At 44.7% G+C, this 26,530-nt stretch overlaps 1 protein-coding gene across 2 annotated transcripts; it reads left to right on the top strand.

Annotated features, from left to right (window-relative positions):
* Positions 1–10,995: 10,995 nt before the first annotated feature.
* CCDC160 (coiled-coil domain containing 160) lies at positions 10,996–20,025 on the top strand. 2 transcript variants are annotated; one of them, XM_081794322.1, is made up of 3 exons: positions 10,996–11,176; positions 13,116–13,173; positions 18,982–20,025. In XM_081794322.1, the coding sequence occupies exon 3, from the start codon at positions 19,006–19,008 to the stop codon at positions 19,972–19,974; it is 969 nt and encodes a 322-aa protein (XP_081650448.1). In that variant the 5' UTR covers positions 10,996–11,176; positions 13,116–13,173; positions 18,982–19,005; the 3' UTR covers positions 19,975–20,025. The 2 variants fall into 2 exon arrangements, with proteins under 2 accessions (XP_081650448.1, XP_081650447.1); XM_081794321.1 differs by lacking the exon at positions 10,996–11,176 and adding an exon at positions 11,920–12,004.
* Positions 20,026–26,530: the final 6,505 nt, after the last annotated feature.

The raw sequence follows: 26,530 nt of genomic DNA, 5'->3' as shown, positions 1-26,530 counted from the left end.
GCAGGGGAGGGCAAAGAGAGAGGGAGCCAGAGTAGGATACTGGCTATCTGAATTCTTTTAATATAAATTTTGATGGTACAGGTAGGGAACTGAAGGGATCTTTTTTGCCACTTCCTTACGTTACTGACAATTCAGTTTACTAGAAAAGCTCCTCAAATTAAGTATTTGGGGGGATAGAATAACAAGGGAAACGTTATACAACTGTACTATGCCAGATAAGAAACAGATCGTGGTCAGGAACAGTCATAATTGTAGGGGACAAATGACAGCCAAGTAGCAACTGAATAGTGGGACTGCTTGTCCACGGCAGTTCATACCATCAGCAAGAAGTGTGCCTTCCTTCTTGACGCCTTACTTCTTCCTTCCTGGAATTTCCATCACTGCTTTGGGCCTCTTACCCTTTCCAGCCACAGCCTTTTTGGAGACCCCGTCCCAGGCCGTGAGAGCTTGTCAGTGACTTAAAAGTCTAAGTCGTTCTTTGCCTGTCCTACTGCTGTAGAGAAGGAAGTATGTTTTTATACACTTTCTCAGTTGACAGTCTTTTCTGGTATTATTTCATTTATGATCATTAGGTTCTATAAATAATTTCTACCTCAAATCCTTTTTTTAACACACTAGGATACAGATTCCACTAACGATAAGCTAAGTCGGCCCTCCCCCATCCCCTCTCTTGGTCCTTCATTCAAGGGAGCCTATATCACCATCTACCATTCCGGATATTTTACTTCTTTCTTTTCTGTCTTATCATATGGATACAAGATAGAAGATACCCTGAGGACAGGGAGTTTTGTCTATTTCATTATTATTTATTATTTATTATTATTATCATCAGGGTTAGAACATTTCCTGGCACAAATTAGAGCTCAATTAATTTTTTTTTAATTAAAAAAATTTTTTAATGTTATTTTTGAGAGTAAAAATTTTTTTTTAATTTATTTATTTTTGAGAGAGAGAGAGAGAGAGAGAGAGAGTGAGCAGGGGAGAGGCAGAGGGGGAGGGAGACACAGAATCCGAAGCAGCTCCAGGCTCTGAGCTGTCAGCACAGAGCCGGACATGGGGCTCAAACCCACGAACCGTGAGATCATGACAAACCGAAGTGGGGTGCCTAACCCACTGAACCACCCAGGTGCCCTGAGTGCTCAATGTATTTTTTTAACATTTTATTTTATTTTAGGGGCACTGGGGTGGCTCAGTCGGTTGAGTGTCCAGCTTCCACTCAGGTCATGATCTCGCAGTTCGTGGGTTCAAGCCCTGCAACGAGCTCTGTGCTGACAGCTCAGAGCCTGGAGCCTGCTTCGGATTCTGGGTCTCCTTCTCTCTGTGCCCCTCCCCTGCTGGCTCTCTCTCTCTCTCTCTCAAAAATAAACATTAAAAAAATTTAAAAATATTTTAAGTTATTTTAAGTAATTTCTACACCCAACATGGGGCTCAAACTCACAATTCTGAGATCAAGAGTCCCATGCTCCACCAACTGAGCCAGCCAGGCACTCCAATGCTCAATTAATATATTTTTTAAGAATTATCTTTTTAAAATAATTTTTTAAAATTTATTTATTTATTTTCAGATAGAGAGAGAGCATGAGCAGGAGAGGGGCAGAAAGAGGGAGAGAATCCCAAGCAGGCTCTGTGTGATTAGCACAGAGCCCTATGCAGGGCTGGAACTCAGGAACTGTGAGATCATGACCTGAGTTGAAATCAAGAGTTGGATGCCTAACTGACTGAGCCACTCAGGCACCCCTAGAACTATCTTTTTTTTTTTTTTTTTTAATTTAAATTCAAGTTAACTAACATACAGTGTAGTCTTGGCTTCAGGATAACCCAGTGATTCATCTCTTACATATGACACCCAGTTCTCATCTCAAAAGTGCCCTCCTTGGGGCGCCTGGGTGGCGCAGTCGGTTAAGCGTCCGACTTCAGCCAGGTCACGATCTCGCGGTCCGTGAGTTCGAGCCCCGCGTCGGGCTCTGGGCTGATGGCTCAGAGCCTGGAGCCTGTTTCCGATTCTGTGTCTCCCTCTCTCTCTGCCCCTCCCCCTTTCATGCTCTGTCTCTCTCTGTCCCAAAAATAAATAAAAAAAAAAAAAAAAAAGAAAAAAAAAAAAAAAAAGTGCCCTCCTTAATGCCCATCACCCATTTAACCCATCCCCCCATCTACCTCCCCTCCAGCAACCCTCAGTTTGTTCTCTGTATTTAAAATTCTCTTATGGTTTGCCTCCCTCTCTGTTTTTATCTTATTTTTCCTTCCCTTCCCCTGTGTTCATCTATTGTGTTTCTCAAATTCCACATATGAGTAAAATCGTATGATATCTGTCTTTCCCTGACTGACTTCTTTCACTTAGCATAATACACTCTAGTTCCGCCCACATTTTTAAATGCATAAATGAGTTATGCGTTAAACATTATGTACTAAACAAAGGAACCTATCCAGTGTGTATAATGTTGGATCTGTAGGAGAATGTTTTCAGAGTTCCAAATAATGAAATTCAGAGCCAATATGAGAAATACACTATTTGTAGATGATTATTTTTTTGCTTTAACGAAAGTGTAGATAACAATGAAAAGCCGTGGGTTGAGTTGTTGAGGAAAGGGGAAAGTAATGTAGGCTATATGGCTTTAAGCATTATAGATCCATTGACAGATGTGTTTTATTCTAGCCTGATCTCTATGAGGATTATTGTCATGTAACTCATACCTCTTGGTTCTAATTCTGTGAGCAACATGGAATTTCTCATTATAATTGTGCTTTTCTTTTTTTAAATTTTTGTAAAGTTTATTTATTTATTTTGAGAGAGAGAGAGAGGGAATGGGGAGGGGCAGAGAGAGGGAGAGAGAGAGAATCCCTAGCAGGCTCCACACTCCCAGAGCAAAGCCTGACATGGGGTTTGAACCCACGAACCGTGAGATCATGACCTGAGACGAAACCAAGAGTCGGTGGCTTAACCGACTGAGCCACCCAGGCGACGCCATAATTGTGCTTTTCATGTAGGTCTGCTTCTTGAACGCCTGTTATGTGTCAAAAACAGTGCTAAGTCCTGGGCATAGAGTGGGAAGATACCAAATAGGGTCTCTACCTTCCTGACAGTTTTTAAAAGTAAGCTCTACTCCCAACATGGTGCTTAAACTCAAGACCCTGAGATGAAGAGTTGTATGCTCTATGGACTGAGCCAACTGGGCACCCTTACCTTCCTGACATTGAAAGATAATTGAGGGAATAGACCTCAAATAAATAAACTGACAATAAATATTTAATCACAAATCATGATACATTTTCTAAAGGAAAAGAACAAGATGCCTTTGGATTAGATGCTCAAGGAAAGTCTTTGAGAAGGAAGAGTTAAAGTGAGATGTGAATTATGAATAAGAGTGAGCCATGCAAAAAGCATGGAACAATGTTGCAGAAAGAGGGAACAGCAAGGGTCAAGGATCTGAGGCAGCAGGGGGAGTGGGGGGGCATCTGGCTGGCTCGATGGGTAGACCATGCACCTCAGTCTCAGGGCTGTGAGTTCAAGCCCCATGTTGGGCATGGAGCCTACTTTAAAAAAATTGCAAAAAAAAAGGGGGGTCTGAGATGGAAAAAAAGTGTGACATATTTGAAGAACTGGAAAAAGTCAGTTTGTCTTCAGTATCATATAAAGGGATAATTATGGATATATAGGCAGGAGTTAGATCATTCAAGGTTTTGTGGGTAATGTCAAACAGTTCGGAATTTACCTAAAGTTCAAATGCAGTATTTTGTAGGGTTCGACTTGAGCAAAATGACATGATGCAGTTTTCATTTTTTAAAAGATTTTCTTTATTTCTTTTTCTTGTATTGTATTATGTTTTGAGAGAGAGAAAGAGAGAGAGAGTGAGCAAAGCAGAAAGAGAGAATCTCAAGCAGGCCAGTCACTGGCAGCTCGGAGCCTGATGCAGGGCTCGAACCCATGAACCGTGAGATCATGACCAGAGCTGAAATCAAGAGTCAGAGGCTTAACCTACTGAGCCTCCCAGGTGTCCCCAGAGTTTCATTTTTAAACGATCACTCTGGTTGCTATAGTGACAATGGATTGGTTGAAGAGCAGAATGAGCAGAGGCCATCCAGTGACGGGGCTCAAGGCAGAATGGTGGCAGAGGAAATCTAGACATGAGAAGGCCCAGATCGGAGCCCCGAGGAATGGTCCTTCAGGAGGCGTGTAGGGAAGTGAGGTGTTGTGAAAGCCAGAAGCCAGTTCCAAGAGGGAAGGAATAATCAGGTGTGTCAGAAACTGTGGAGAGGTTGAATTAGATAGGAATGAAAGGTATGTCAAATTGATATGGCAGCTCAGTGATCTTTTCTGACCTCTGTAAAAGGAGTTTTAGTGGATCCAGAAGCTCTGTCGAAGTGGGCCAACGAGGGAGTATAGGCTTTCAATGCCGAAGACAACAAAAAGGACTGGTTAATAGATGAGAAAACATCTACTTAAAAGTCTCAAAGACCTGCAAGGTAAGGAATTACCAGGATAAAACCTCAGCGACTGTGAGAACACAGTGAAGCGAAGCAACGAAATCGGCTTTGTGCTAAATACAATTGTGGTATTTGGGGGAGTTTGAGGATTTCAGCTTTGCAAAAGCCACCCAAAACACAGGGGTAAAAGACACAAGCTCAGGGCCCCGTCAAAGGTGGAAAGTCTAATAGAAGTTCTTTTCCCATGAAATTCATGTCCAAAAGGAAGAAACCCTCATGAAGGAGACCTTAGCTTGCTCTCGCACTCCCCCAGGGGACTACAAAGGAGTATTTCCTAAGTGGTGCCAAGCAGGACACAGAGGAAAAAGATTGGCCCAGAAGCTGTCATCATGCAGCCCCAATTCACACCGCCTGGGTGACTCAAGAAATCTCTAGTCATAAATTTAAAGTGATCCCGGCCTGCTAATGTTTCTTAGCAAAAGCAGACATAGATCCTTGGCTGAAGAAATTCACCTTTGTCCTAGATCTGAAAAATTTATTCAGCTGATTTTATAAGGAAAGTGAGCAACTCACAAAAAAGTTAAGAGCCAGAGAACGGAATTACCACCAGTGAGAACTGGAGTTATTAGACACAGAATATAAGAACTACGTTTATTATGTTTAAATAAATAAATAATGTGTGCAGCGAACAAGGATTTCTAAGGAATATTTGAAAACTTATTTCATCAAACTTCTAGAAGTTAAAAAAAAATCATGATCGAAATTAAGAACTCAATCAATGGAAGAGATTAACAGCAGATTAAACCCAATTAATTAGACAATTAGTGAATCCAAAGACATTGCCAAAGAAATTCATTAGAAAACGGAAAGTTCTTTTTTTTAAAATACAATTTATTGTCAAATTCGTTTCCATACAACATCCAGTGCTCATCCCAACACGTGCTCTCCTCAATGCCCATCACCCACTTTCCCTTCTCCCCCGCCCCCCCCATTAACCCTCAGTTTGTTCTCAGTCCTTAAGAGTCTCTTATGGTTTGCCTCCCTCCCTCTCTGTAACTTTTCCCCCCTTCCCCTCCCCCATGGTCTTCTGTTAAGTTTCTCAAGATCCACATATGAGTGAAAACACATCACAAGAAAAAAAAAATTTGTAATTGTGTGGTAATGACAGATATTAACTAGACTTATTGTGGTGATCATTTCACAATATATACAAATATCAAAAAGCATTATGCTGTACATCTGAAACTAATATCATGTTACATGTCAATAACACCTCAATTTAAAAAAAGAAATTATTCTGGGTACCTTGGTGGCTCAGTCAGTTAGGTATCCAATTCTTGATTTCGGCTCAGGTCATGATCTCATGGTTGTGAGATTGAGCCCCGTGTCGGGCTCTGTGCTGGGTGTGGAGCCTGCTTGGGATTCTCTCTCTCTTTCTCCCTCTGCCCCTTCCCTGCTTGTGTGTGCGTCACTCTCAGAAAAGAAAGAAAGAAAGAAAGAAAGAGAGAAAGAAAGAAAAATTATTTGGAAATCAGCACAGAAAGACAAAGAAATAGAATGTATGAAAAAGGCACAAAATTATTTCCTAGGTGGATTTTACTATTTGATAAATTTTTAAAATGTTTATTTATTTATTTTGAGAGAGAGAGAAAGAGAGGAGAGAGAGAGAGAGAGAGGGAAAATCCCAAGCAGGCTCTGCCCTGACAGTGAGAAGCCCGACACGGGGCTCGATCACACAAACAGTGAGATCAAAAAAAGTTTTAAATCAAGTTGTGTAACACAGGATCTAGTAGATGGTGCAGGGACAATTGGATGTCCACATGCAGAAGAATTGTTGGCCAATTCTCTCTTTTTCTTATCATTTTTTTTTGTATAAAATGTCACTTGGATTTATCACTGGGATTCAAGGAGTCAACACAACCACACACTTTGCTATTTGTGGATGAACTGAGTAACAGCCGTGGAGTGATCAGTTGCCAGCAAACTTTGAATGAAGTGATGTGATTGGTTAAGGATCGTGAAACACATCTGTCATTTACATGTTTTTTTGTGGCCCAAAGAGCTAGTGGCAAAGTCTGTACTTTATCCACTCCCTCACAGGTAATACACTGTGGTGACTAAAATTGAGAGACTGATGTTATTTAACTAGACTGTGGTAACTGAAATTTGTGTATATTGGAAGGAAGCAAAGGGAAAACTATTTGTATACATACTTTGCTTATTAGATTCTACCTTCAAGTGATATATAACACTCACATATAGTATAAGAACCATGCAATACTATGCTTCCATTTATTCCCTCCCAAACTTTGTGCCATTTTTGTCATATATTTTTTTACATATGCTACAAACCCACAAAATATTGATAATTTTTAAAATCATTTTTGAGTAAGAGAGAAGTCTTCATACCAATACACATACTATTTCCAGTGTTCTGTGTTCCTTCATGTAGAACCAGGTTTTTAAATTTATTTTATTTGTTTTAATTTAATTTTATTATTTTTTAATGTTTATTTATTTTTGAGAGAGAGAGAGCCAGCGGGGGCATGGCGGGGGGTGGGGGGGGAAGGGGACAGAGGATCCGAAGCGGGCTCTGTGCTGACATCAGAGAGCCCATCACGGGGCTCAAACTCAGGAACCAGGAGATCATGACCTGAGCTGAATTCAGATGCTTAACTGACTGAGCCACCTAGGCACCCCTAGAACCAGATCTTTTAGAAGATTTTATTTTTGAGTAATCTCTACACCCAACATTGGGCTTGAATTTACAACCCTGAGCACAAGAATCACATGCCCTTCCAACTGAGCCAGCCAGATGTCCCTATAAAGATCCAGATTTTCATCCTATATGAGGCCTGAAGGACTTCCTTTAACATTTCTTGGAGTTCAGATCTTCTGGGGCTGAATTCTTTTAGCTTTTGTATATCTGAAAAAGTCTTTATTTTGCCTTTGCTTTGAAAGATCTGGTTACCTGGCGAAGAAGTCTAAGCTGACTTCTTTTTCTTTCACTAGTTTAAAGATGTTCCACTGTCAGCTGGCATGCCTTTTTTCTGATGAGAAATCTCCTATCATCTGTATGTAATGTGTCTTTTTTCTCTTCTGGCTGTTTTTAAGATTTTCTCCATCACTGGTTTTAAACAATGTGATTATCATATACCTTGGTGTAGTTTTTCTCATGTTTCTTGTGCTTGGGGTTCATTGATCTTACTAATTTTTGGGTACCCAGTACTTAGCACACTACCTGAAATGCTGCAGACAAATCAGTAAATATTTTCTGAGCCAAATGGAATGATTTCGTAAGGTAAATCAACTGTATGAATGCATCTATTTGGATCTTCAAATATTTTAATTTGTTCAACCAAAATAATTTTCACTGACAAGTATTACCTTTTTCTGTGGGCTCTTTCTCTCTGGCTCCTCCCATCCACTGCCCTGCATTTTAAACTCCAGGAAATGTGAATTATTTTGGATTTTCCAAACTGTCACGTTGTTTCATGCTTCTGTGCCTTTGCACATGCTGTTCCCTCTGCTTTTATCTCTTCTGTCTGCCTGGGGAACTATTATTCATCTTTCAAGATCCAACTCAGATGGTTCAACTTCCAAGGAGGTTAAGACTTCTTGACTCGAACCCTTTTCGCATCTGATTGACCACTTCTTCATCTGAGCCCATCCTAATTTTGTAAGTACTTCCATCACTGCGTTTATCACATTTGGCTGTCACATTTGGCTATCTCGCATTTAGCCCAATTTCAGGCACATTGAAGTGCACAGTGATCATTACATGAATAAATAGGAGTTGGGAGAAATGTAAGAAAAGGAAGAGAGAGGGGCGCCTGGGTGGCTCAGTCGGTTAGGCGTCTGGTTTCAACTCAGGTCATGATCTCGCGGTCCATGAGTTTGAGTCCCGCGTTGGGCTCTGAGCTGTCAGAGCCTGGAGCCTGCTTCCGATTCTGTGTCTCCCTCTCTATCTACCCCTTCCCTGGTCACCCTCTGTCTGTCTGTCTGTCTCTCTCAAAAATAAATAAACATTAAAATTAAAAAAAAAAAGAAAGAAAAGGAAGAGAGAAAGTAGCATTAGCAATGCAAATCCTATAGGGCCTTATAGCTATCATAAGGATTTTAATTTTTACTGCAGGTCAAATTGAGACCCTTTGTAGGCTTCTGAGTAGAGTGGTAACATGATCCGACTTAATTGTTTATTTTTTAAATGTTTTATTTTTGAGAAAGCACAAGTGGGGGAGGGGCAGAGAGAGGGGAACAGAGGATCCGAAGCGGGCTTTGTGCTGACAGCAGCGAGCCCCATGTGGGGCTTGAACACACAGACAGGAAGATCATGACCTGAGCTGAAGTCAGACGCTCAACTGACTGAGCCACTCAAGTGCCTCCTGACTTAATAGTTTATAATGGTCTGTCTGGATGTGTGTTGAGAATCAATGGTTGGTATGTGTTGTGGGTTGCACTGTGTCCCCCCTCCAAAAACAAGATAAGCTCGAGTTCTTACCCTTCAGTCCCTATGAATGTGCCTTTATTAGAACTAGGGTCTCCGTGGATGTAATCAAATTAAGGTGAGGTCATATTGGATTAAAGTGGGCTCTAATCCAACATCTGATGTTCTTATTAGAGGAGGGGAATTTGGGCACACAGACACACACACACGTTTGCCAGCTTTGTGGAGATAACACAGACACATAGGGAGAGCACCATGTGAAGACAGAGGCCGAGATTGGAGTGATGTGTGTATGAGCTAGGAAAGGAAAGGCCACTGATTGCTTGCAACAATCGGAAGTTAGGAGAGACAGATGATGGTCTCTCAGGGTCTCCAGATGGAATCATCCCTGCCAGCACCTTGATTTCAGACTTCTAGCCTCCAGAACGGTGAGAGAATAAGTGTCTGTTGTCTTAAGCCTCCCCCCCGCCGCCCCAGTTTGTGATACTTTGATACAGCAGCCCTAGGAAGCTAATACAGTGGACAAAGGTAGAAGCAGTTAGGAGGTTAATGCACTGGTTCAGTCGGGAGATGACGGAGACCAGGATCAGGGTGGTAATGGCGGAGATGGTAAGAAACCACCAGATTCTGGATACATTATGAAGCTAGAGCCAAAAGAATCTTTTGATATACAGGTGATGGGGTGTAAGAAAAGTTAGCTATTGTTATCTGTGTGAATAATTTAAATATTATCGACATACAACATATACCCGTAAGTGTGTATTTTTTCATTGCCTTGGGGCAAATATCCCAGGTTTGAGGTTCTTCAAACAAGGCTCATTCATCGGCGAAATGAAAAGAAGCTTATTTTGCTATGTGATTCAAAGGGTACATCACATGATTTCTCTGGGTCTCAATCTCCTACTTGATGAAACAAAAAAGCTGAGCTTTATTGTAAGACTATGTGATTCTGTTATCATCATGTGCCTCATTGCCTCGATATTGATAAAGTTTCCAGAGGATAGTACCCTGTTTTCCGACTTCCATATTTGAAAACCTATCTACAAGTCTGCAGTATCTTCAAGTAACAGAACTCTCTGTCCTCTCTGTTGTTGATTGTCTGCCATTTGATACTTTGAGTAGGAGCGACCTACCATATTTAAAAATAGAATTACAGAAAGACCAAAGTAACCCTTTGTGCATTCTTTCCGGGATATGAGAGTGGAGTGGGGTTGCCTAATGGGAGTGTGGAAGTCCATTTGAAATAAAGATTTGGAATTTGAGTCTCGAGACTTCAGATTCCACTTCTCGGAGCACACCCCGAGTTATCACCCTCCGCATGTTTATATTTTAGGAGGTTAATGAATTTATAGGACAAGATATTGTAATACTAACAGGAAACATTTATATAGGGTTTGCTATGTGTCAGGCCTTGCTGTCAGGGTTTTGAAAATATTAACAGTTATTTTCCCCATTATACAAACAAGGAAACTGAGGCACAGAGCTATTAAGATTCTTTTATTCCGTTAATAAGGGATCTCATATCAAGCAAAAATAAATGGAAACCTTTCCAAATAATTAAAACAGAAATGACAAATGCAAGGCACTTCGGAGACTTAATGTCAAGAAAAGAGGTTTTGTCACGACCCACAAACTAATTCTGACGGGGTCCATAACAAAACACCCTTGACATTAGGCCGCTTCCTGCCTCCAACCCTTGTTGACTTTGGATCTCTAAGGAGGAAAAAGGAGACTGAGAAGCAGGCCTCAGGGCATCTGAGTGCCACCTCGCCAGCTCCCAAACACCTGTTAGATCCGGTTCTCAAGAAGTTTCAAAGTTTTGAAATGTATCCTGGTATTGTTTCTAAGTGGGTCCCTCGCTGTCGCCTTGCAAACGTGCTTTAATCTTTCACTTGAGATTCCGGAGTCAATGTTTCCTTTCACCTTCATGCTTGCCAGAGGATACGAGCTTTCCTAAAAGGCGCAATTATTACCCTGTTGGACACCCGAGTTCCGCTCTGTTGCGGGCCCCACAACCCTCGCCAGGTCTATCTTTTGGTCAGTCTCAGCTGGGTCCAGATGAGAGAGACTATGGCCACGCCGTGTCATCAGTGTGGGTGACCAACGCGGTGACGGAACAATCGGCGGTGGGCAACCAGGCTGATCGATGACTGAGGGGGACATTTATGTATTCAGCCAAATACCGTGACCGGAGTCTAGTACCCAATGAAAGACGTGGGCTTGTTCCCCCAACCCCATCCCAGAAGCTGGGGGCCAACTTTGAAGCTGGTGTCGAACTGAGTGCCTCCACCTAGAATTTAGCCTCAGGTGGGTGCAGCGGTGGTTTGGGGAAGTTCCCGAGTGATAAAGAGGAAACCCGAGCTACCTGAGACACAAGCCCGGTCTCCCACAGGGGCACCACGGGGGACAATGCTCTCCCGGCGCGGGCCCTTCGAACCCTGGCCAGAGGCAGACCTTCCCGCCAGCCCAGGTGCAGAGGGGCAGGGGCGGGCGAGGGGGCGGCGGCGGCGGCGTGCCGTTCCCACATTGTTAGGGACGCCGAAGCACATCCCGGCTAACCTTCCACGGCTAACCGTCCTCAACGCCATGCTACTAAAGGACAGGCCTAGGGATCAGCCCCGTGCCACTCCCCCCTCCCCCCACAGTCACGGCGTCCAGGTGCCTTTGTGAGTCACCGAGACCCTCCGTAATAAGCCCACAGTGGGTGGGGCCGCCTCACACTTTCTCGCCTCTTCCCACCCTGACCCAGTCCTCCGCCGATTGAGCTCCCCAGGACGGCGGGCAGCAGCAGCAGCAGCAGCAGCCGCCGCCACCGCCGCCACCGCCGCCGCCGCCGCCGCCGCCGCCGCGCCCGCCCCACCGGGCATGCTCAGAGCCCGGGCGGGCCCTGAGTGGCGGCAGGCAGCGCCCTGAGCTCCGCGCGGGGCCCCCGGCGCCCGGGTCCCTTTAAATCCGGCCGGCCGGTTGCTAGGCAACGGCGCGGCCCGCGCTGGCGCTGCACTGCGGAGGCTCTGCCCCGCGCCGGCCGGGCCGGGTCGCGGTGGCCAGCGCCGAGCCCAGGGCTGCCGGCCGCCAGTGGTGGCTGGCTTCGGGGAAGGGGAGCCAGAGCCCGCCGGACCCCACCCACGCTTTCAGGTACGTCTGGGCGCGGGAGCGCGGGGGCTCCCCCGGACTCGCCGCAGAGTCACCCCGGGCCCGGGGCGCCCGGTCCCCCACCCCGACCCCCCGCTGCGGCTTTCCGCTCTCCTCCGAGGCCCGGGCCGGGAGCTGGCGAGCGCCGCGGAGCCCAGGGGACGGGGCGTGGGCGTCGGGGCGCGGAAGGAGGAGTGGGGTCGGGCCTCGCCCGCTGCCCTCCGCCCGCTCCCCCACCCCTCGACCCCCCCCCCTCCCGCCACGGGGTAGGGGGACCGGGGAGGTGGCAGGTAGCGCCCAGACCCGAGCCCCCTTCTCCCCACTGGAAGCAGCGATGGCAGGAGTTTGTTAACCATTTACCGAGAAAACCCCCTAACTATGCATGCATAGATACAGCTTTATAGCACGAATGTGACTTCCATACTAATAAAGTACTCAGCCTTTGGAATTAAGGTGACTCCGTACCTTTTCTTCTAGAAGGAACAGTTTCACACTAATAACAAAGAATTGGAGGCTTGCAAACCGTTCACCGGGGCCCACTTTTCAATGGTACTTTGCTTCACTTTCAGTATCTGCCGAACAATAGGGAAGACAGTTTGTCCCATGAAGTGGACGCTTGGCTCAAATGTTAGGACCCTGGGAGACGAAGGCAAAAATCGAGGTCACTTCCCATTTTGATGATTTTACAAATTAACCGCACTCCGAGGGAGGGAGGCAGGCAAGGCCTGGGCTCCAGCCCTTTGCTAACGTGGCTCTTGGCACGCTCATTAGTGACAAGCATGCTGCTGCGGCCACCAGCGGTGGCTCATTTGTTTGGTAGGTGCTAAAGGCCGGGAGATACCGCGGTGAATAACACGCCACCATGATTCTTGTCCTATTTGATAACTTCCCTCGCTCGGGGACCGGAGACTTCGCGGCATAACAGTTGGGAAAGTGGGCTGACAAGTTAAAAAGAAAACTTGCTTCCGAGTGTCTGGCATCACATTCTAGATAGGCCACACGGCATTCTAAGTATATCGCTTGTCATTTTAAGCTACATCTCAGATATACACACGGATTGGGGTATTCTGGTTAATTATATTTCCTAATTATGCTGTGGGGATTTTATTTTCAGTTCAAGCTGGGGAAGGAGGACAACGGCATCCAATAGAAGACCCTGGATCACAGAGAGTGTAAGTTGTGCTGGCTGGTAACTTGTTACTGTTGGTGTTTACCTGCGCAAAGCCTCACCCCAACAGAAATCTTCAACTTTGTAGCTAGATCATCAGTCTGCGTTGGCAGCAGGCTATCAGAAAAAGTCTCATGAAAATACAAAACGAAACAAAAGTGTCCTGAAGACTTTAGCTAAGCCAAATAAACTTTGGGGGGGAAATAAAAGTCCATTTCCTAAAATGTTACCCCGAAGACTGTAGAAACCAGAGGAGAAATTATAGATATTTACAAAAACTCACTTAGAATCAAAGCATTAATAGAATTTTCGGAAGGAATGTTAAAGGTCATGCATTCAACAAATATTTATTGGTGGCTACTGTGTGTCGGGAGACAGAGGTGAATAAGATGCCAGGAGATCACAGCACGTTGGTGAAATAAAACTATGATGAAAGGCTGTAGAACAAGCATGGGAAAAACCCAGAGTGCAGAGTCATCCTTGCTAATATTCAAACTGGTAGTCCGATTGTGATATTTCTGAGAAGTTATTGGTGGCTCTGAAAAACACTGGGGCATTTGGAAAGTTCTTGGTAAAGCAACTGGAGATAAAATGCAAATACCTTCAGTTGCAGAAAAGACTCCCTTAGAATCAGTTTAGCTTCGGAAATGTGGAGGCATCAGCCACTTACAGGCCTCAAGGCTAACCTTCCCTGAGGATGCAGGTTAAATTAATGTAAGATTTGACTTCACGTTCCCCACTGCTTGTTTTAATTGTTTTTTTTTTTTGTTTGTTTGTTTTTTTTTCTTTCCAAACTGACTTTGTCTGAGATCTGATGATTTCAGGCTGGCAACTTGGGAGAAGGAGTGGGTTGTCTGACTGGCTGGTTTAGGTCCCAAGGGAGGGTAAGGAATGCCTACAAAACAACAAAACCTATTGTCTACAGTGGACTTTAAAATTGCTTCCGTTTTCATTTTCATTCATTTCTCTTAACCACCTGTGAAATAGGTATATTTTCCCTATTTTACACCCGAAGAAACCGAAGCTCAGAAAAGGTAAGTTTTCCCCGTAGTTCTCAAGTGTGGGAGTCAAGGAGATGTGCCGCCCTCCAGTCTTTTCTCCCTATAGTCCTTACTCAGTTCCTTTCTCAAGAACTTCCTTTTCCTTCATCCGCACAGTGTTGCACACTAACACATGTCCCCCCCACCTTGACTTCAGACACTTCATTTGGGTCCTCATTTGGGTGTTTAACACGTTTCCGTGAGCCAGTGATTCTCAAGAGGGTGGAGAATGGAGACCTCCCCTGGAGGGGGCAAGTCACAGTCTTCTCAAATAAGGAGAGATGGTTAACGACGAGAGTGTTTTGTGTCTGGGAACAGTGGAAGCAGAAGAAAAAGGTCGAGAACTACTGCTTTTAAGTGAGAACAGATCGGACAATTGAGCAAAGAAGCCAGGCCAGTGACTTTCTTTGTAGCAGGCTTTTTTTTCCTCCTTCCTTATTTTGGCCCAGCCGTTTTTCTGAGGGTTGGGAGAACTGAAACCATCCAAGAATAATGGGGGAAAGTTCCCTGGGCTAAGAAGGGGCCTTTTGTCTTCCCCTCACTGCTCCTGGGTTGTGACTAAAAGCCCCGCCTCTAGCTGAGAGGGTGGCTGAGGGGCTGAGTGTAATGACAAAAGTTTGACCGTCAAAGGTTGCGGATGACCTTTTCCAACCGGCATTCCCAATTGACAAACTTTGGGATGAAGCACTCTCGCGAGGTGGGGGATAAAAGCCTCTGGAGGTTTTCCAGAACTGTTTCCCACTCCCTGCCTGCCCCTGCCTGGGGGAATACTTGCATTTTGCGGACAGATGTAGATTTATGCAAAAGAGATTGTCCTGAAACTTTGAAATCAAATTCCAATATAGATGAGATAAGGCAACAGAAAAAAGATCTTTGATTTTGAGCTTATCAAATTTCCCTAAAGCGTGTGATTTTAAAAATGAATATTTTAGAAAACAGCTAATTGGATTTAACATATTTGATCACTTACCCACCTTAATATGAGTGTGTTCCCCAGGGCCCCATACCTTGAAAATGAAAATGAGATGATTTTGTGGGTTTCTCCCTTCACGGTAAATAGTGGTGTATTATTTTCTGGAGCTATTCGAGGGTAGCTGTGCATTTACATAAGTTTTTTTATGGAATGGTTTGCCTAAAGATCCGTAATAAATGATTGCTCTTTGCTTAGCTCTCAACAATTAGGTTACATGACATTACATTATAAATTTCTTTTCAACTTATCGTATCAGTGGTTCCCAAATTCTCTAGAAGAGTCAGGAGATCACTTACTCCAGCAAAATGCCCTACTGCTTTGCCACTGGAGAAAGAAAGTCACCGGAGGAGGAATAGCGATGTTTTCAGAGAGACACTAACTAGAAGGATCGGGAGTCTCATACTAATTCACGTCGGGCACAAATGAGTAGATGTAACCAAGTCCTCGACACCCATGTCTTACCAGCACGGTCCCAAGGACTTCTGGGGGATCGCTCTCTTAGAGGGCTATTAATGTTATTTTTGTCATGGGACTTTATATTGTTTTCCTGTGTTCTGGCTTGTTTGTTTCTTTCAAATTTTCATTTCTCTGGGACCTCCTTCCCCTACCCTTTAGTCCTTCCGTAACCGGTGTAGCGGTGGGTAGGCACTTCCAGTAATAAATGCTCACAATTGACCCGCTAGAAAGGCCTGCTTCTCCTTTCAGTAATGACTCCCGCTTTGATCTGCCTTCTGCTGCCACAAATTACCCAATCATGTTTATTGAGAGCAAAATGGCTGCCATGGCAGGGTAGACGAGCAGCATTGTCTCAAAGCATATTCCTTGGCCTTGCCAGAGAATACTAATGTCATACTCGTCCTGCATAAAAAAACAAACAGTGCAGTTTGCGAAGAGAAAATGACACTGGCAGCTCTTACGCCCAGTCTGGGCTTTGCCATACTCTGTGACTAGATTTGGGAACAGGCCTTTAAAGGATATCTTGCCAATGAAAGAGGCAAAAAAAAAAAAAAAAAAAAAAAAAAAGAGAGAGAAAGAAAGAAAGAAAGAAAGAAAGAAAGAAGCAGCTCAGAGCCCCCTTGACCCTGTCCTGTGTAAACCATGGGAGGGAAATTCCAAAAGGCTTTTCAAACCTTTCTCTTTCTGTCCTTTGATATGTGACATGCGATTCTCCTTACCCTCCCCCCTTCATTTTTCCTCTCTCCTTTTGTGGCCCTTTAAAAATTACCTAAGCTCTGGAAATAGTGGGGTTGTTTTCTTTCAGTTTGTGGAATGAAACCTAGCAGAAGAATAAAGAGGAATTTTCAAACAAGCGCTGACCTGGGAGACAGGGTCTCAGTTTTACCAACACAGCCTGTGTGGACTTGGTCAAGTCACCTGACTTCTCAGAGCCTCAGTTATAAAATAAGTGGACTCTTCCCAGTTCTTTGAAAAGCACTGACTGTATCAGGAAACTGTACAGAGAGAGGCTCGGAAGAAAGGTAGTGAAATTGAAGAGGAAAAAAAAAATATGTTTCTGCCAGAGATTTATCAGAGGGTTGGAGATAGAAGTCGCCTTTTCAAGGTGCAAAATTATCAATGAAAAGAGTTTCTTATTGTAACCTTTTTCTACACCCAGATTTCTGTCTCAGGTTTGTCATTATTGCTACCTCCAGGTATACGGTGGCCTCACCTCACTTGCCCCTCTCCACACCTCCTTCCTGACCAATCTCACCAATACCTTTCATCCAGAAATAGGTAGGAGGGATAGTAATCTCTCTCCCATTGCTGCCCGATGAGAAACATTTGTATCTGTTACAGAATTGTCTGGTGAAAATTTGACTGCTAAAAAATGTGACTGGCAATTAGCATCACTGTTTTCTCTCTTTCCTCTGTTCCTTTTTTTTTTTTTTTTTTTTTCTGACCACTATAATAACTCCCAGTCGTCTTCATTCGTAGTTCTAAGAGGAGAGAAACCAGGATTAGGATGATCTTCCCCTTTAAGAAAAGACAGAGCCTAGATGCTTCCGGGTGGTGATTTAGTAGGATCATAAAAGTCAGAAAGGACTGTTTGACGAGAAAGGAGCTGATGCTCCAATGGCAAATATATACAATGAACTTCCAAGTCTATGCTTCTTACTGTGGTCTTGTTAACTAAACCTAAGTAAAGCTCGGCTTATGGCTTTTGAACCGATCATTTTAACACCTTCACTGAGTATTTGTATCTTTCCCTGTCCTCAAAGCCCAGTGGTTGCCAGTGGGGAATGCACCCTTTGGGGATGTTGAATCCCTTCCCTCTTTTTTGGAGGAGGGTGAAATTAGGCATGTTCAGTACACATAGATACCAAGTTTACTCTCTCACCATCGCAAGGAAAATCTAACATTTAAACTGTTTAAAAAACTCCTGGGGAGGGGCGCCGGGGTGGCTCAGTCACTATATTACCATCTTTATATTATATAAATATATATCACATACTAAATAATAGAACATTATAATCTTTAATAATATTAAAGAAAATATTACTTTAAAAAGAAACACAACAATGGCCATTTTCTGTTACCAAGATAAAATTATATTTGTGTGCATGAGAAAAATCAGTGGTGATGCTACAAATATATTGTAGCAAATGAACATATCAGCAATTGCAGTTGCTGGTTTGGTCGCTTCAGATGTCAGTGGCCTTTCAGCGTGTTGCTCGGGTCCTTCTTTCTCCCTACTCTCCGGAGTAGTTCTATTTGATCAAATACTTCTGTCCCTTAGGAAAGCTGTTATGTTATGGATTCTCTTTGAATAGGGAAGACTCCTCTTGACACAAAGAAAATATCCTTTAATTTTTAGAAATGGAGAAAGTTGGTTGTGATTTAGCCTGTGACATTTTTACCTAAAAACCACACTTGGAGTCAGTGTCTCGAGAAAAACCCATTTGGTGGCGTTAATATCTTCAACTGTTGACATTCAGTTCTCATCACGAAATTGCTGTCAAAATGGATAGAATTCTGTACTCTTGGCAGTCTGGCCTAAAAGCAAAGCCCAAGACTGGAATAGCAGGAATTTGCAGGTCAAGACAGAAGGGCAGTTGGCAGAGTTAGTCGTAAGGAAGTCCGCATGGTATACTTTACCCAAAGCAGCTCACATTGCATTAAGCCCTGATGTTTTAGTCACTTTAAAGAGTGAATAAGCGGTAGTCCAGCCCAAAAGAACTAGAAAAAAATCAGGCACGTCGGAAGCACAAGTATTAACCCACTCTTAATATTAACCTGTTAATTTGAAATCGCATTTACTCTTTTGAAGCAGTTCATTTTCGTGTGTGTGGTTGCTATCTCATAGAAACGTTTTCTCAGTCTACAATAAATAGCCAAATGTGGCAATTGATGGGTTATACTTCGTAGCATCAGAGAATTTGAAAGCTGGAAGCGCCTGTGGAACTTAGCTGGCTTCGTTTATTTATTTGTTTTGAGAGAGAGCGTGTATGCACATGTGTGTGTAGGGGATGGGAGAGAGAGGAGGGAGAGAATCTCTTAAGAGGTTAATCTTAAGGGAGAGAATCTTAATCTGACATGGGGCTCGAACCCATGAAGCACGAGACCATGACCTGAGCCGAAATCAAGAGCCAGACGCTTAACCCACTGAGCCACCCAGGCACCCCTGGTTTGTGGCTTATCAATGAGGGGGCCTAAGCCCGCATCACTCAGTGAGTTAAAGGGAGAGCTAGCCCTCAAATATTTAGGTCCTTTCACCTGTGAGCCAACACAAGTGGTTTCTTTCAACTGCACCAGCTGCCAGTGCAAACAGTGTGCCTTGATTTTGTATTTTGTTTTTCAGGAATCGGAAGACGTACCAGGAGAAATGGATGCTAGAAGAAAACACTGGAAGGAGAATATGTTTGCTCCTTTTTTCAGTGCACAGGATGTTCTAGATGAGGATTCTCAGCCTGAATCATCTTCTGAACAAATGACTTTAGATAAGGCCAATAGAATAGAAGGAATTTATAATTTGTCTAGTAGAAAGTTTCAAGAAGAAAATAAATTTAAGAGGAAAGAATTTATTTCTCAACGAAATGAAAAAGAACAAGAACCAAATTTAAGAGGGAGAAAGGTAAACATTTCAAAGAATGAAGCAGACACAAATTCTGTCTCCTGTGAATCATCTAATTTGGATGTTGTGACCGAAGAAAGGGTTATTAGCGTGGAACATCATTCTACCTGGACTACAAAGGAATTACCAACCCTCCCGTGGCACGACACGAAGAAGAAATTTACCGAAGGAATGTCTCCAAAACTTCGCCTGAATCTTTTGAACGAAGAACTGGAAGAACTTAATATGAAATGCAGAAAAATAGAAGAGGAATTTGAAAATGCCGAAAAAGAACTCTTGAACTCCAAAAAAGAAGTCTGTGCAAAATCCCTGAATTTTCAGGACACAGGGACAGAAGCTTCAAAGAAAGACTGGGAGCTCCAAGCTTTAAGAAATGACCTATCTGAAAGAGCAACAAACGTCCAGAACTTAACTGAAGAGCTCCAGCAAGCCAAAGAAGTCATCCACAGGCTGAGCCGAGAGAACAGAGATTTAAAAGAAGCCATCAGGAAACTAAAGCGTCAAACTGAGATTGGAAACGCACTCCTGAAGGAAGAAATGAAACTGTATTATGAATTAGAGATGGAAAAGATCCGCGAGGAGCTGGATGCCATCAAGAACGAACTGAGAGCTGAGAAGACCCTGCAAGCAAGAAATAACAGGGCCCTGGAGTTGCTTAGGAAGCACTTTGCTTCTGTAACATCAAGTACCCTTGACAGCTTGACAGAGGAGTTTTTTTAAAACTTGAAAAAATAAAAAAAAGCCTTTCACGAGGCAAATCTTGGAGCCAAATCAGTGTTTCTTGTGCTTTCTTTGTGTGCCACTTAAAATGTGTGTAATGGGACGTAGTTTTTCATTTGGGTGGAAGCAGGATATCCATAAAATGTGTAAGCGTTCCCTTCAAAGCTTCTGCTTCCTCTTTCGAATGATGTTATTGCAAGAGCCCAAATGGAAATGAAGCTTCAGAAATCTCTTTATATATATATATATATATATATATATATATATATACACACACACATATATATACACACATATATATACACACACACACATATATACATTTCACTCAAAGACCTGTAGTGATTCACCAAATCATTTATGAATACAAATCAACAGCCATTTTGTCATCTTGTGAGCAATCTGTCCTTGGCACGTCAATATCGTTCCATCTGTGTTCGCTGATATTAACAATAAAAATCCTGTTTATGTGTGTAAGCATAGCATGTCTTTGGGTCTTATAGCTGCCTGTTCAGACTCCATGGGATACTAAAAATGTATCTGCTTTCTTTGAGATTCGACCTTAATTAGGCACATATAAACATCTCCGGAAAAAATGCAGTTCTCCACCCCCCCCCCCCCACAAGCCCTGCTGCTTTCCCTCTGCTTTCGCCCTTGACCTGGCCGCAGTTCCCATAGACTGGAAGACGACTTAAGAGGCATGGCTGTGACCTTTGCTAGAGCCCTGATTTTGTCAGCAATAGCTTTTGCATTTTCTTGTGCTGACCAGCAAGGGGCGTTGTTGAACACAGCTCTTCCAGAATTCTACCGGGGAAAATTTATAAGCTTTGTGCCCAGTTTATGTCACCAGCTGGCTGGGACCGGAGTGAAAGGAGTAAGATGTCACCTTAGGTAAGCTGTTGGTGAGCTGGCTTCATTTGTATAGGAATCCAGTCCCGTCAGGGGCCTGGGCAGTGACAGTTTTGTACTTACGGTGAATAAAAATGTACTGCTTCAGTCATTTGGTGGAAATGATAGGCCAGTTGATTCTATGCGATTGTTTGTATCAATCACCAAGGTTTATTGTAACCGGAGTTCTATTTGCATGGCATTTTTAAGTCCAGTGAGCCAAACGTAATGACAGGTACAATGGTAAGGGTTTAGGTGTCTTCCCTGATGGGAAATCCCCAACCCGGGAGTGCAGACGCTTGAGTCCTAAGACCTGTTTTGCCATTAACTAGCTAATTAACCTTCTCGGCCTCAACGTCATCATCTGTAAGACGAGGGAGTACATCTATCATCCAGATTCTGCTCAGTTCTAATGTTCTGTGATTTCACCCTAGCGGTTTGATTTGTAAGTGTAACTATACCTGTGATGAGGCAAAACTCCAGCACTGGATCCCTTCAGTTCTAATACTTTGGGGACCTACTTGGCAGACGCCCCGCCTTCAAAGGAAATATGCACAGCCTCTTGTTTTTTGTTTTTTTGTTTTTTTGTAGTTTGAACACCTCCACATACTATGTAATTAAAAAGTCAGGAGAGGAAGTAAATGAGGTTACTTGTTCTCCTTTCTCTTGTTTCCTTTACTCATTAAGGTCGAGGAAGGCACTGAATGAAGGCAAACCACGCTATCCTGGGGGCCGAGCGGGGTGTGCCTGGGCTGGGAAGATTGGACTAAATTGGAAGATAGCAATCTTTGGAGCTTTCGGACTTGGCCCTGAGAACTTAACCCTGGCGCTGGCAGCCCGCTGGGAGAGGAAGATGACTTTCAGGTTTCTGGCGGTCCCTGGCTTCCCAGCAAGGTCCAGGCACAAAAGCAAACGAGGAACAATTGGCCCTGCTTGGCTCTCTTCCTCATCACCCCCTTGAAAGTTAGCCCTTTGTCCTTGCCCCACGAAGAGACTCAGCCCTGACCGCTCTTCCGCAGAGCCGCTTATGTGTTTAAAATATTTCACAAATTGTATTAAGCCACTGGGCCCAATTTTTCTTAGTATATTTCCATTTAAAAAAAAAATTTTAACGTTTATTTATTTTTGAGACAGAGAGAGACAGAGCATGAACGGGGGAGGGTCAGAGAGAGGGAGACACAGAATCTGAAACAGGCTCCAGGATCTGAGCTGTCAGCACAGAGCCCGACGCGGGGCTCGAACTCACGGGCCGCGAGATCATGACCTGAGCCGAAGTCGGCCGCTTAACCGACTGAGCCACCCAGGCGCCCCTATTTCCATTTTTAAAAAGGAGTTTTCACTCCAGGAGAATTTCTGTCAACCGACCACACGTCTGGAGTCCTCAGTGACAACTTGGTTTATCTTGCGTGAGTGTGTATATGTGCTTATGTGTGCTTCGGGGGCAGGGAAGGAGCGTGTCTAGAAAAGTGCATGGCCTAGCCCAGCTCCGGGACAGGGGGTAGAGTTGTATTTCTAGGAGGGAATTAGAACACAGATTCTTGATGAGATAGCCTTGGATGCTGAGCCCCAGCAAGGCCTGCCCTCTGGAAAGGCCCTATGGAAATCCTAGGTCCAGACACTAACCAGGAGAGAATTACAACCACCAGGTCTAGAGGGCCAAGGAGAAATGGAAGCAAAGGTCACAGAACCAACAATTTGGAGCTGGGAATGGGCCACATTGATGCTTTTTAAAAATTAAAAAAAAAATCTTTTTAGATGTTTATTTTGGAGAGAGAGAGAGAGAGAGAGAGAGCAGAGGACGGGCAGAGAGAGAGAGGGAGACACAGAATCCGAAGCAGGCTCCAGGCTCTGAGCCGTCAGCACAGAGCCCGACGCAGGGCTAGAACTCACAAACGTGACGTCATGACCCGAGACGAAGTCGGACGCTTAACCGACTGAGCCACCCAGGTGCCCCATATTTATTTTTTTTTAAATATATATTTTTGAGTTTTATTTATTTTGACACAGAGAGAGAGTGTGTGAGCAGGGGAGGGGCAGAGAGAGGGAGAGACAGAATCCCAAACAGGCTCTGCGCTGTCAGCGCATAGCCAGACATGGGGCTCAATCTCATGAACTATGAGATCACGACTGGAGCCAAAACCAAGAGTCGGACGCTCAACCAACCGAGCCATCCGGGCACCCGATGCTTTCATTTTTTAAAGCAGGGATATAATGAGCTGGGAGAAAACTGGGCTGTTACTGTTCCCCTTCACGAGCAGACGTGAACAGCACTGGGTGGAACTGCCTTAAAGAGGCAGGATTAAGGCAGGTGTGAATACTGTGCCTCATTGCCGCCATAACCACGTTCACTTGCTGCATTGGGTGGCCTCCACTTTTGATTAGAATATGTTGTCACTGAACCCTCCAGTATATCAAATGGGAGATGTGGAGGTGTTTTGTTTTGTTTCTACTGGGAACGGCACATCAGGCCACCCATCCCTTTAATCTGTTGGATTAAATATTCGAAGTCAGCAATGCAACCGCACACCAACCCCATCAACTCCCAGATCCTTCCTTCCTAAGAAGCATGGGCTGTCACAGGGCCCTACGAGTCTCTGTTCCACCTCGGGTTCACAATCCACTTCTAGAAACATTTGCTAAGCACTTATTACCATCATTCATCACTTCTGAGACACACTTTTTTTTTTTAAACATTTTGACATCCCTGAATAATTTGGGAAATGTCCTCAAATCAATGGCATATCATAGTCTAATTGTCAGTTTTAAAAAATCTTTCTTAGTGGTTCATAAAATAATGGTGTATCTTACAATCAATAGGGTTTTAGATTTGATGAAATATGGCATGCGCTAGGCTGGGGATATGGGGATAAAAGGATTTATGACTAAGACAGGTCTCTGACCTCAAGGACCTTACTTATGCAACTAACTAAAACAATGTGGTAAGTGCTATCCTAGCAGTGCTAACATAAAGTGCTGTTGGGAGCACAAAGGAGGATCAATTAATTCTGCCCGTGGGGCCGGGAAGGACTTCATAAAGGAGGTGACATTTGAGCTGAGCCTTGAAGGATAAGAAGGATTTTTCCAGGCAAAGCATGGGGGCAGGGGCAGGGGCATTTCTGGAATGCGAATGTGGAAGATTCATTTGGCTTCAAAGAGGACTCTTAACAACAATGTACAAGAACACTGGGATGGTGCATGTTGCTGATTCTTCAAGTCCCGTTGGAGGTTCTGCTCTGAAGACTGTGATTCCAACGCGCTTGTTCGTTTGCAGATAGACTGGAGAATGCAGATCTCATGACAGAAAGACCAGGTTCCAGATAGCAAACAGCAGGAAAAATTTTTGCTGGTGCCACTGTGCCTTGGCTGCCATCACTTTTGTTTTGGACACAAAAGACCTAAGAGATTTGGGCCATGATACCCAGCTAAGTCCACCGTGAGGGGTCTGGTTTCAGAGATGTGTGAAAGAGAAACACCACACTGCTCCTCCTTGGAGGCAGTATAAGCACAGAGCTTAAGAGCACAAACTCTGCTTACCCGCTTACTAGCCGCGTGACCTTGGGCAAGTTGCACAATCCCCTGTAACTCAGTTTCCTCATTTTGTAGGATGGGGTTAATAATTGGTGTTGTTGGGAGGATGACGTGAGATCCCATAGTCCATACGCATCACCATCGTTGTTATCACCATTATTATTGTGTAACTGACAAGGGGAAATCGACCAAGTCTATTTGTCTCCTCCCAGCTATTACTCTGGCCAACCTTTTTACCCTTATTGTCCCTCCAACTGTGTTCTCTGGAGAGGATGTGGTCAACTCATTCACGATACGTGTCTCGATGGTGGGTGACATGTCTGAGAAGGTGCAACAAGTTGCAGAGAGGATATTTTTACTTTGTTGGTATGTGAAGCCTTAAAGCCAAAGTAATGAATCTGTCCTGATGGACTTTCTGGCCTCCGTTCCAGAGGGGAATCAGAAGAGTTTAGCGGGACTAACTACAGCCCCGACCTGTGCAGCTGGCCTTGGGCTGCGATGGATACTCAATACCTCCTTCCTTCGCTCTCCGTTCTAGGTCACTCTCTCCCTTAGCTACTGCCCTCTGGTGGCCTCGGTGGACCCTCATCTCTGAGGAGACTGAACCCCTGGTCATTGCGCCCTTCTCAGCCTGGGGCTGCTGTACCTGCCCACTTACAGTGACCATCGGGCAAGAGAGTACTAACACATGCCCAGGTGGCGACATGTTTCCACACGTTTCTCCACACCTCCGTTGCGCAACGGCAGCCCCACCTCCCCCTGATAATCAATTACCCCCCCCCCCCCCATCAGTGAGCTGTCTCCTGGCCTGCCAGTCCCCGGACACAAGGAGGCCAAAGTGCCCAAGCAGCAGCTGTGACTTATAATGCAAGGGGATCCTCGCTGTGCCCCCAGAGAAGGTCCCCTAGTCCTGTAGAAGTACAGGGGTGGTTAGCCCAAAGTTCCTGCATTTGTCAGGATCCAATCAGAGAAGAACCATTAAGAGATTTGATTTTTATATCGATATAATGGACATCTATCTGTTCCTTATCTATCCATCTACCTAGGTATCTATATATCAATAGACATCTAGAGATTTCACCTTACTCAGTTGTGGGAGCAGGTTAAACAGCCTCTGTAGCCTTCACATCTAACACTGGAGCTTGAAGTCTGCGGGGCTGTCAGGAGGGGGCAGCGGAGAATGGAAAAGAACAAGGACGCGCTGGAACCCGGAAGCAGGAGCTGGAACCCAGCAGCAGGAGGAACTGAAGTCTCTATCAGTCCCTCGTTACCTCCAGCTTCGATAACGTGGCTATCCTGCAGGGGAAGCTGGCGCTGTTTGTCCATAACCACACACACACACACACACACACACACACACACACGGGGCCTTGGTGGGGGGAGGGGGGTCTGAGACGCTAAAGGAAGGTTGAGGAGTGGGTGTGGCAGCAGCTGCAGCCTGGTTGCCGGCCCACACCAGTGAGATGAGCCGGCAGACGAGTGACAATGTAGGTGAGCTGCAACCACACCCGGTGCCCCTGCAGGAATCGCCATCACAGAAACGAGTTGTTACGCTCCTGCTTCGGTAAGGCCCACCACATCCGCAAAACATCCCACCGGTAAAGGAATCGGGCAGTGTAGTTCAGTCTAGGCCAGTCGGCGCTTTACACACCCACCGCAGTCCTGTGCCCGGTCGTTGCAGTGACAGTAACTGAAACCACTCCCGCTTTCACTCGTGGGTTCCCAGACTCGGCATTCTTTTCATTGAGAAGGCAGTGCTGTACAAAATTCTTTGATTCGGTGCGGGTACCGCATTCCGGAAAATGGCACTCCTTTCTCCCAGAGTATTGCCTCCTTCAGCGGGCTATCTCAATGCTTTATCAGACCAGCAGCTTCTGGACAGTGTGATATGTACTGTGACCAGTGGTCCCCCTGGCCCTGGGCCCACTCTTGTACCCCCTTGCTGCAAAGTTGGCCATTTTGGTCTGGCACAGTGTCATCTGGGACCCCATGCTAGGGGATCAAATACTCCCTAATTCCTGAGAAAGGTGCCGGTGGAGGCCCTGCAGGCAGGCGACCAACATCACTGATCATGTGCCAGTGTGGGCGCTCTGTTCACGAACGCATCGCGCCTCCACTGGTATGGCCAATAATAAAGACC

This window comes from Panthera onca, chromosome X (assembly GCF_046562875.1).
Source record: "Panthera onca isolate mPanOnc1 chromosome X, mPanOnc1 haplotype 2, whole genome shotgun sequence".
Classification (NCBI taxonomy): domain Eukaryota; kingdom Metazoa; phylum Chordata; class Mammalia; order Carnivora; family Felidae; genus Panthera; species Panthera onca.
The sequence above is the reverse complement of the archived record's forward strand: the minus strand, read 5'-3'. Positions and strand labels throughout refer to the sequence as shown.

Bases quoted from the DNA above. Each gene is read 5' to 3' on its own strand.
- CCDC160 (XM_081794322.1), top strand. From the start codon at position 19,006: ATGGATGCTAGAAGAAAACACTGGAAGGAGAATATGTTTGCTCCTTTT.